General features: G+C 45.8%; 1 protein-coding gene across 1 annotated transcript; it reads left to right on the top strand.

Annotated features, from left to right (window-relative positions):
* The first annotated feature begins 6,039 nt into the window (after nucleotides 1-6,039).
* LOC131281842 (death-associated inhibitor of apoptosis 1-like) lies at nucleotides 6,040-8,061 on the top strand. The gene has a single exon (XM_058311199.1). It carries the CDS (start codon nucleotides 6,243-6,245, stop codon nucleotides 7,836-7,838), a length of 1,596 nt encoding a protein of 531 aa, XP_058167182.1. The 5' UTR covers nucleotides 6,040-6,242; the 3' UTR covers nucleotides 7,839-8,061.
* The last annotated feature ends 4,004 nt before the right edge of the window (nucleotides 8,062-12,065 follow it).

Below are 12,065 nucleotides of genomic sequence, written 5' to 3'. Positions count from 1 at the left end.
ATGTATTTCTAACCGGGAAGGGAATTTAACACATTTTAATTGTAGTTTTTACATTTGAAACAAAGTTTGCTAATGGTAGTTTTCATTTTCATGGAAAATTAAAAAAAACTTTAAATTAGCTTTTTGTTAAAGCTATACGATAAATGTAACCTGCAATCCAGTAAATCAAAAAAGATGAAAATTTTAAGAAAGTTAAGTTCGACAAACAATAAACATGAACAGTAGAGTAAACAATGTGCTCAAATATGTGAGGAACGTGCATCTCAGCATGAAGCGTCTTGCATTTGAAAAATTTCCACTGATCATAGTGTGCGTATGTGTGTCCGACATTTAGGCGGCACTCACACACCGATCCCTGCCAGCCAATCTTTTCCTCCCCGCGGGATGCTTGTCGATTGCATTTTCCACACGCCAGTGCGCAGCTGTGCTGTTTGTTTATGCATCGATGCAGCACGCACACTACGGCAGGCAAGCAATGGACCGGATGAGATCAAGCAGGCGGGTAAACATTGAGCTAGAGCGAGAGACACGACGGAGCGCGAGAAAAGGAGGCACAATTTCGTCGACCCTTGGGCCGTGGTTGAAGGGCCGCATTCCAAACAGTACGGAGTAGAACGTACTTCGGAAAGGTCGTTGTCTACGTCGTCTGGTTTTGATCTCATCTCAGTACGCATCTCTTCGCCGAGTCGAGAGAAGCCTCTTTCCGCGAACAAGTAAATTCATCAAAAAGGACGAAAACGGAAGTACAGCTTCCGCTCCCGTAGTAGAAGTGTTCGTTTATTAAACCTTGAGATATAAAAAAGAGAGACACATAATCGCGAGGGGTTGTGGACTTTGCGCATACAGGATACTGGCCTGGAAAAAAAAGGATACAACAGGATATTGCCATCGCGCCGTGTCCTTGGCAAAACCCCGCAGTTTTCTGTTATTGCGCCGTACGTTCAACCGACCCTTTGCATTTACTCTGAATGTTGTGAATGCCATTTTCGGTGCAGCACTGTGGTGGACGTTTGATGTTTTTTTCAAATACTACTTTGGCGTAGCGTTTTTGGTCGATTTTTTTTCGCGTCGATCGCTCGTGTTTGTGAAACCAGAGTGTTGCGAGAAGCGTGACGCAATCACGACGAGAAAAACACCGAAAACAGAGCAAAACACAGTTTACGAGCAGAAGTGGCGTAAAGAGTAGTAGTATTAGTAGTGGAACACTCGCGACTCGAACGAAGGAGCCTGGTGTTTTCTGAATCGAAACGGAATCAGTACTGGGGCAGCTCGTGGAGTTGTTGTCCCTCTATAAGGGTCAAACAGTGTGATAAGATAAGCCAACCAGTACAACCAATATAAGGCTAAGCTGTAGTGAAGAAATAAACGCTCGTAACCAAAGAAGGCGAAAGAAGATTGCAAAAGTTTGCAATAGTGGAAGCAAATTAAACAAACGCTTTTTGTGATATCTGCTGGATGAAATATAGTTGCAACATTTCCTGGACCTGGAGTTATCTACAAACAACAACTAAAGCTCTCTAAGCGATAGAGAATCTCATTCATCAACTTCAAACGAATCCAAAGGTAAGGGTCCTGAAACCAACGCATATATTGTAGATTTGTTGGAAGGCAATTTTTGACCAATTTTAACTACGCTGTACACATTTTGTTTTTCTCTATGGCTTCTCTAATATGGCGTGCGGGACACGGGGTTGGCCTTGGCTTTAATATAGTTAAGCAACCTAGCTCTACCCTCCGTATTACGCTACCGACTAATGAAAACTATCGTGCCATACACTTTCCGTGTGGTGGTGCGGCCATGGAATACTTTAAACAATGAACCACCAGAGCGCAGGGGCCCTCCCTTCTTCTGGACAAAATCCACCCCTTGCTCGTTCTCACATTTTGTATACGCTACGATGCGCAACGGCAAACGAGAACGACGCAACCCGAGCGCACCAATGGCTTTTCCTTTCCGCTGGGGTTAACCCCGGCCAAGGGGCCCCTGGGCATGGGTCCGGAACGACGTCGTGGCCTAAAAATATCTAACCGATACCGAAAAAGTAAAGCACCACCAGCCCCCCGTGGGTTATGGTATAGTGGCCGCTGCCAGAGAAATGCAAATGGCAGCCGCCATTCTTCTTCGCATCCGCCGGAAATGAACTTAATGGCTGGGAAGTGGCACGGGAGAGTATTGTATGGCTTTCTTTTCTTTTTTTATTGTTGTTGTTTATATTTCGCTCCACGGTCCCCTCCCCGGTCGTTCCGTCTCTGGAGCCTTTTCGTTCGTACGATCGCTTTTCTTACGATGTGTTGTTGACGTTAAAACGGAAGGCCCTTCTGTAAACTGCGGACTTGTTGTTTTTTGCGTTCAATTTGCTCTCCATATGCGAAGCAGGAAGTTTTTCGATGTATGAGAGATGTTTGGCAGCGCAAAAGAAAATTGTTGTGGAAAAAAAGAGGAATGGAATGGGGGGAGCGGGCGAGAAGGGATCGTCTAATGCCGAAAACACGACGAGCGCCTCTTACCATACCTTCCTTTACTCTCAGCACCCCTCTGGTGTTTTTAATTTACGCGAGTTCATGGGGGTGAATAAATGTTTCGTAAAGTAGCTCGTTCGTAGGCCAGAGAGAGAGAGAGAGAAAGAGAGTTCACATATCCAATGGCTTCTTCGCGGGTTGCTGGCCAGCATAAAATTAAGAAGGAAGTAGGGAAAAAAACCTTTCCACTGCGTAGAAATAATATTTGAAGTAAGGGAGGAGGAGGGCAGGCATATTCGGTGACTTCCTGTTTGGTTCTTCCTGTCCGGAACATGAACGTCGTGCGCATGATCATTTTTATTGGAACAACCCCAAACACACGCATACACTTATCTGGTTTCTTAGAATTGAGGAAATAGTTCGGTGAAACATAAACAGATAAGAGGAATTGCACGACGATTCACCCGGAAGTAACCGGAATTTTATGTTCGCAGCTGCCGTCTTTATCGTACATCCGCTAACAGCTGACTGTGTAGAATTAAGGGAATCAATTGATACAAGCAACATTTGTCATCAGCGCGGTGTCCAAATTGTTTTGTTGATGAGCTTTTTCTGTTGCAACAATTGTGAAATTTCGAACACGTTTGTTAAGCTTCGATCGATCAATATCGCGCTTATCGTAGATAAACGAAAGCAACGGACAGGGCGGGGCTCATAATCACTTATATTCCTGATTTTCGCAATGTTGGTGTCGGTCAAAATGACAGTTAAATCATTTATCTTAAATCGGTTTTTGAACCTTTCTCCAAAAAAAATTTGGGTGTTCGTGCGACCGTCACGTACAATCGATAGACATGTTTATGCAAGATTATAAATTGTTTCCGTTTGCAATCGATGATAATCATATTATTCCTTTTTTGCTAGTCATGCTTACTTTAGTAAACCTTATTTTATATGATAGAACAGATTTACGTGTGGAACAGCTGTGCATCAGCAATATGTGAACAGTCTAAATCAGAGGTCGGCATACGTTTCCTGAAAAAAGGGCCAAATTATTAAAAGGATACCGAAAGCGCGGGCCGGATACCTTTCTAAATAGTAAAGTTATACAGAAAGTGGTGAAAGATAAAGTATTTGAAATTTTATCGTTAAACTAAAAAAATTCAAAAAATATACTGATTTTCGTTGAATTTTGAGTTTTTCCATCATATAACGTTGCCGACCCCTGGTCTAAATGACCGTTAATTTGAAGATTTCCTCCACCGAAAAGTGGGGCCACCAAATGCCCACTACACAAACGGGAGCACAATTTACTGAATTAAACCTATTTTTTCGCATGTTTATCTCGCCAGTGGCAAGAACTTGCCGTGCTCTGATTTCAACCGTGCTTTGTTTCTCCTCGTCCAGCCTAAAGTCGTTGTGTGGTGCGGCTTTCTCGGGCCCTTCGTGTTGGCAGGCCCGTGGGAATGGAATGCGGACTTCGCCCGGTCACGACAAATCTCCGGCGCGCGGCGATCGCGATAGCTCCACCGCCGTCATGTCGAAAGTAGAGGTTGCCGTTCTGCGCGCTCTCCGCGTGCTCCGATGTGAGCCTCCGAGATATGTGGGCTCTCGATTGCCTTTGCCTATAGCTATAAGCATACAGCTAACTGCCGGCTGCTGGGCTCTCGACGAAGAAAGAACGAACACTCTCGACCATGGGCTCTCGCAACGGGGGAAGGCTTTTATTGCTGGGCTGGGTGTGATTGGATCATGCAATGTTGCGGCACAGCTGCCAGCCCGACGACCCGTCCTCCACTGGAAAGGGCTCTTTTAAAGGAGGGGCTGGAATGTACTTTAGAGGAGAGTGCGCTAATGAAGGCAGGCACACTTACCAACGCTTTGCCCAGACCTCGAAGCTCCACCAGCTCCACACTGGATCTCGGTCTGTTGGATCCGGATTGCAGGGTTTGTTATTCTTTGAAGATTTTCCAGCCGGAATGGGCAAGTGGAGAAATTAACCTTGGAAAAAGATGTTTTTTTCTGTTTCACATTTTATGCTTATGTTGATCTTGTTCGTATGGAATCTTCTCTTCGGCTTCCAATAATTGCTTCAAGGGATTTTTGCTGTTCCACAAATGGGGTCAAAATTACTGGAAAATTCTGATCATTTGCCATGATCCTGTTTCAAAAACTCCCGAAAATTGGTAATTTTATTACGGCACCAAAACAACCGATGATGGCAGCCTGTTGCCGGTCGGATGGCCATGTGCAGAACGAACGAGTTTGGTTTGTAACAGTACCCTTCCCCCCACCTCCTCTCTCTCTCTCGTACTGCCGGCACACGATCATAATACGTAGATGCCACCGTATAGTATGGCCGATCGATCATCAGATGGAAACGCACTTATATAAACCAGAAAGCGAGCGCACGCGGGCGGCGACGACGGCGACGTTCACAAACACAACATCTGCCACCTTTCGTTCCGGCGAATGAGATCGGATCGATCCCCTGGCAGCTGCTGCTGCTGCTGTCGCCGCGCAACGGTTATTAGTGTTGCGCCGTAAACCGAATTTCATTTTGGTCTTTCATGGCGCAAATCCCCTTCCGGCGAAGGATGGAGAGAGGAGGAGGAAGTGCGCGAGAGCGGGGTTGTTATCCTGCAGCTGCCACACACCGGAGGGACGAAGCTGCCTGCCTTTGATCGAGCCCCGGGTTGGTTGTTATTTCTTTTCATTCTCACATTCGTCCTTTGAGGACCACCGAGATGCGGATGACGAGCATATGTGAAAAGGTATAGGCCGCATGATTTCGGAGAAAGAAGGTCCTTTCCGTTGCTCTGTCAAGCACGAGGGATAGATGGCACGTGATCGGACCCGGCATGGCATGTGCTCACAGCAGGACATTTGTTTCATTATTGCGTTTCCTTCATTTTCTTTTTTTTTTCACCTCGAGCACAGTCCCTCTCTAGGCTTGAAAGAGGGATTATCTGGGTTTCCCCCGGCAGCTGCTGCTAACCCAACTAAGTTCTAGCAGTTGTAGCGCGCGTGCACCTTCTGCGAAGGCACCCGGTACGTTCGTGCAGTCTTTCTTTGTGCTGGTAATCACTCGAAATCCAACGAACCCTCAAGTGCATTGCAAATAGGTCGAGGATTCACTCGAGCAGTTCTCGGGAAGAAATGATAACTCACAACTCTAGACGACACACTTTTGGTATTTGGCGCAATTGGTTGCAATACGTGATTTGGCACGTGATTAACACTGCACGTCAATGATGATGCTGTGGCGCCTAACTTATCTTTGGCTAAACAGACACAAACAAACCTCGTGAATCATTCTCATATTTGCTATCGGGCCTCCTGACCTGCTAACCCCTTGAATGACTCGTGTAGACTTCCGGCTCTAGTAAGCTTATCATATTTTTAATAAAATCCTCTCTTTCCGTTTCCTCCCTTTTTCTCTTCGTCGTCTAGACTTCTACTGCATTAAAACGAATACCATCGTAAAGGATCAACTTCAGTGCATCGCCCAAATTTATTTAAAATTCGCCGCAACTTTCTGTCTGCGTGATATCGATTAGGCACACGACCAAAACACACTACCCGCAACAACTACCACACTGTGTATCGGCTGCTTCTGTGTCCGGTGCATCGAGAGTGCATGATCAACATCTGCCTCATTGTCAGCAGCGACAGAGATAGGGTAGTACGAGCGTCAACACTCGATCCCCTCCCATTGAAACGTGCGCTTTGTAACGAAACAGTACTAATACCACGGTTGAATCAGTTGAATCGCTCATTTGATGGACCATACACACGATAAAGGCACGTTCTTGCTTTGTCTCGCGATCTTCATACAGAAGATAACGATCGTGTTCCAGTGGACTCAGAGGATTTACAGTCTTAAGCCACAGTCGGCGACCTCGTTAGGTGCAGGAGGTTACGTCGAGGACGAAGAGAAACGAGTATCGGACAGTGGGTTGCTTTGTAGTGGTGCAGCAGCTGCTACTACAACTACTTCCCGTAAAGGAAAAGCAGAAGATAACGTCAGCATGACGGCACAGGTGTTATCCCACCCGGTACCAATCGATCTGCCGGACAACAAGCATAAAGAAGACGATCTGCCATGCATGTCGTCGGAGTACTACAACATAGAGGAGAATCGGTTACGATCGTTTGCCCGGTGGCCGGTACCGTTCGTCAGCGCGAATGTGCTGGCGAAGTACGGATTCTTCTACCTTGGCACGGACGACACGGTCAAGTGCTACTTCTGCCGGGTGGAGATCGGCCTCTGGGAGCCACAGGACGACGTCATACAAGAGCATCTGCGCTGGTCACCATACTGCGCCCTGCTGAAGAAGCGCCCGACGAACAATGTGCCGATCAACGCGAACTACCTCGATGCCGTGCCGGAACCGAGCTACGACACCTGCGGTATCAACATCCGGCAGCATTCGTACGCAGAGAATAGATACGAGCGGCCGTCGCAGGAGCTGGAGCGCATGAGCGGCGACTCGTGGGGTGCTGCCAGCGACATTAGTCTTAGCAGCAGCAGCAGTGGGAATAGTCATGATGAACCGAGCGATATGGTGGTCGTAGCTGGTGGTGGTACAAGTGGCGGAGGGGTGCAGCAGGATCGTGCCTCATCGATGACGGTCGCCGAGTGGAACAGCGGGCTGTTCATGGGCGAACAGAGTGCGATGCGCCGCCCAGAGTATCCGAACTACGCGATCGAAGCCGATCGGTTCAAGTCGTACGAGGACTGGCCAACGTCACTGAAGCAAAAGCCGAAGCAGCTCAGCGATGCCGGGTTCTTCTACACCGGCAAGAGCGATCGCGTGAAGTGCTTCAGCTGCGGCGGTGGGCTAAAGGACTGGGAGCAGGACGACGAGCCGTGGCAACAGCATGCAATCTGGTACAGCAACTGTCATTACCTGCAGCTCATGAAGGGTCCCGAGTTCATCCGGAAGTGCATAGCGCTAAAGGAAGCGGCAACGGCCGCGAGCGAACCTACCGCCGATAACCGTGCGTCGTCGTCGGCCTCGTCACAGCCGTCGACATCGGGTATCAGCTCGGCGTCGTCATCCATCATGAGCACCTCGCCTGCTTCCTCGAGCGGACTCAGTTCACCATCGCCGGTCGGCACGCTGGAGGACGAAGATTGTACGCTGCGCTGCGGAAGCGACGTTTCGGGCGGGGAAGAGGCTGGTCGGGATGATACCGGCAACCGCAAGGTGTCCGATGGAAAGATTTGCAAAATCTGCTTCGTCAACGAGTATAACACCGCGTTCATGCCATGCGGCCACGTGGTAGCCTGCGCTAAGTGTGCATCTTCCGTCAACAAATGTCCGCTCTGCCAGCAACCATTTATCAACGTGCTACGGCTGTACCTGTCGTGAAGAGGCCTTCCGAAGCAACTCTAATCAGTGGATTGCTAGCTTTTTTTTTGCCTCAAGGGTGCTGGCCCAACTGTTGTTTGCTTTCCCGAAAGTCCTTTGTTTTACCGCGAAATCCCGTACCATGTAAATTTTTCCGATTTCTCGATGATCAACGTACGTACAGAAAGATTAAAGGCATTTTTTTCTTCTAAATTTTATCGTTTTCAAACGAAATCGAATTTAATGAATTCAACGAACATTTCGAGCAACCTTTTTAATTATTGTCAGAAATTTAAAATTCGATCAAAAGTAAACTTTTATCGTCAACAAAATCGACCATCAGCCGTCTTCGTCAAATGTCCACGTCAATTCATGAATTCGTAAATCTCCGCAATTCTTCGACAATGAACATTTGACTATCAAACGGCGGTTGTTTGCTAGAATTTGAACGCTTTGGTTGTCGGTAAGTGCTGCTGCATAATATTTCGAATCGAAATCGAATTGGGTAGAGTTTCAACGAGAAGCAAAGACCGCAGGGAAAAGGTGCGCAAAAGAGAAACAGTTTTTGCATAGCACGGCAGAAAATGTAGCGAAACGTAAAATCAGTCTGGTTTACATCAGTCAGAAGGAAACTGAAACTTTCCACCGAAGAAACCCTAACGTGTAAAGTCATATTATGGGCAAGAGGGCACTGATAGGACGTGCCAGCCCTCGTCCTCGTCGCCTTCGTCAGCATTTACGCAAACGGCTCGCGGAACGACGGTGGGGCGAACACGCGGCGCACTGCTGCGTTCGTCTAGGATGCGAACGTTTTTGGATTATCACCGCTTCGGTCCATTGTCTCCGTGCCGCTGCGTGCCGGTGTGTATTGCAGGGAGCAAGAGAAAGGTCCTGTAAAAATGGAATAATGGACAGATATACTAGCGATTTAACATAGGAATAACGAAAAGGTATGAATGAAATGAATTTTGAGGAGGTGAAAATGAATTTCTATTTCTGGAGGAGTGCGAGAGTACGGGGCTAAGACATGTCCTTAAGTGGTAACTCTGGTACCTGGCTGACAGTTTGGGAATGTAGATATTCAATATACATAAATATATATATTTTTGTTTGGCGACATGTCGGTCTTAAAAACTTTGCCAAGTAAAGCGGCTTCAGCATATACAGGCTTCAGCTCTAGTGTACTAACAGCATAACGAAAGCCGCGACCTGTCATGAAAATGAAAAAATCGAAAAAACTGCAACACACATCATCCTAATAATTATTAAAATAGCATAGTGGCTCTAGTGCCTGCTAGCGAACAATAGACCTAGATCTCCCAGGAACTTATATGGAAAATCATAAAATCAACTGTGCATGAAGAAGTACCTTATAACTATGTGACTACTATTCGAGTAACAACATTGACGATATATCGCTCCGGTGTGCATATAATTTAAGACGTAATTATACACTTTTTGCATTAGCCGTGAATTAGTTATGAGGTTACTTTTAACCTGGTTATTAAACCTGACATAAAAAAAAAAATGGAATAAACTGTAAAGAATTATGTTGAACCTGTAAAACCGTGCCGGCGTCTAGTCTTTTATTTATTTTTATGTTTTTGTCTAGTTAATAAATGATGACATCTTCGATCGACGCGAGGGAAAGCACAAGAGAGCCGGGTGCAGCAAGTAACATTACCATGAATCAAAGGTGTACATTCTGTAAGGATCAAGTTTAGCAAGCGCATTGTGTCTCGTTGGTGTTGCTTTGCCTGGTTGCATCTTTATAATTATCCGTCGACGGTGCGTCCCATTTTCCAAGCGATCGCGCCGTCTATTTTAAACCACAGCCAGTCTGTTAGATGGCGGGTGCGCCGCCGCCGATGTCTGTCTGTGTTTATTTTCGGCCATCCAAGGAGCGGTTTGGGAATGGCATCCAAGCGAGTCGGCGAGTGTCTGCATGCGCAGACGGGCTTAATAATCTCTGGCCTGTGGAATATTATTTCGGGAAGATGTCGGTATCTTTTCAGATCTTTCTTAAAATGTTGCAGTAGGCTATTAACGGGACCACGCAAAAGAACGAACAGTCATTATTATTTCGGATGAAATTAAGACTAACATCAGGTTAATTCAATGTTTTGTTCGGATTCGTTGCAGATTCTAAAATGATCCTTCATTCCTTTTGTCACAACCAATTGTGTAAACTGGTTGTGTTGTTGAGTATTTTAATACAACTCGTAGTGATGCGTACGATGAATTATCCCGGACGATGCACTTTCATCCCTATTTAGCAGATAAGAAGGGCTTATCATCAGGGCGATGTTTGTTGAGAAATATGTAAATGACGCCAGTGTGAATTTGCCCCCACATCTTGGATTGTTTGCAGTGTGAGTTCTGGTTTCTTCTACAGGATAGAACCTGATTTGCTTCTGTCTCTCTCTCTGGCGGTGTTTTCTGATGCAAACAGGAAAGAGTCAATCAACCAGCTATGAGTCAGAGCCTAGAATTCTCGAGCGAGAATAAATCAGCCTCCGCCTGAAGGTCGCCAACGGTCAATTGACGGTATGCGTTGCATGATCAACGTTCCGATGCTGGACATACGAAAACATCTCACCAACGGTTGCCGCGCAAGTGAAAAACAAGTAAACCCTAAGGTGTTCAATCTCCGGACGTAGCATTCTAAGGTTTTGTTCATTAAATATCCAATCAGTTTAACAGTTTTTATAAGGATTGTACAACAATGCGTTCTAAACAATTGACGTGAGTCATGCCTAATTTTTAGAACAATGCCAGTAGAATTGTGTCTCGTAAATGATTGCACAAAAAAGATTTATTCCTGCAATTCTTGTCGAAAAAAAAAACAATCTTTTTAAACTATCAGTAGAATCCATGATCTGTCTGATAGATTCATACATTCGCGGGAATTACGTATTGTGCTGCAACTATTTCGAAGTGGATTTTCCCATCCATCTCTGAAACTACCAATTTGGATTCCCTTTATTCGCAATCCGTTGACACACGCCATGCGCGAAGAATGTCCGTCCCCGTGACCGAATGGAACGTGAGAAGAATAGTGGTGCAGCGTAATCAAAACGTGGGACAATTAGCGACTCCCGCCACCGTGGGGCACACTGTGGAATGCTGGTGCGCATTGATGGAACCGTCTGTCCACCGATCATCTGCGATCGTTATGGGTAGTAGTATACTACCACTTTTAGTATGTGCTGGCGTCATCATGACGTTATGTGGGAGTAGGTCTGGCTTAGCGCAAGTGGCTTTGATATTCGTTTTCGACAAGCTTTAAATGCGTTTGTTTTTAATAGGTGCTCCATTAAACTATTGACTACAAATGAGTATACATGTATGTGCTCTTGCACGTGGGAGGTAGTATCGATGACGCACGCAACCATAGGTTAAAGAGATGCGAAAATAAGATAAACAATCAATTCGTTTAGTATCCTAGGAGTTGTACCCCACTATCGTACAGCGAATTGGACTCGCCAGTTTCCGGTGGGAAGACATGGTCAGTCATGCGAATTGCACCGGACGACCCAGCCCGTAAAGTCCTTTTAGGCTGTCCCCAAGGACAGAGGAGGCGTGGTAGGCCTAAATTGAGGTGGAAGGATGGCGTAAACGAAGTCGCAAGAAAAAGAAACCGGGATACGGAATTGGATCAGTTTGGCGAGCAACCGTGAGCGATTTAGCGCTACATACGTAAGTAATCTCTTGAAGAGAAAAGAAAGAATATGAAAGATAACATATCAATCCTATAACATGAAAAGGCAGATATTAGAGACGAATTACCGGAGAGGTCAAAGTCTCTATAAAAAAAAGGCAGATATCATTATCACCCCACTGATATAATTCCGGTCACACATCACTGTCGTGAATGTTGGACATCATCCCCCCTTTACTTTCCGAATAACAATTGCTACACCTTGTACTTTTCTACAAAAATGACAGCTCATCCTGACTTAGAGTCCCGGGTCTCGGTCTAACCCGGGTAATCTTTTACGTACAACTTTTAAGTACAGTTGATATCCGACATACACGATAATCGACATACGCGGATTCGGAGATACCGTAGATGTACCATAATTGGCGCAGTTAAGGAAATTGTGCATAAAAAGTTGAATAACAAAATCAATGTTCTGTCCAATCATATTGTTTTTTGCACAGTACTAGCCCAACTACCATAGAATATAAGAAAAATAAGTGAGAAACTCGAAAACTAATATTTCTTCATGTTTCAGAAACTCTTTG

The sequence above is a fragment of the Anopheles ziemanni genome, chromosome 2 (genome assembly GCF_943734765.1).
Source record: "Anopheles ziemanni chromosome 2, idAnoZiCoDA_A2_x.2, whole genome shotgun sequence".
In the NCBI taxonomy this organism is placed as follows: Eukaryota; Metazoa; Arthropoda; class Insecta; order Diptera; family Culicidae; genus Anopheles; species Anopheles ziemanni.
Note: the sequence above shows the minus strand (reverse complement) of the source record. Positions and strands in the feature narration are given on the sequence as shown.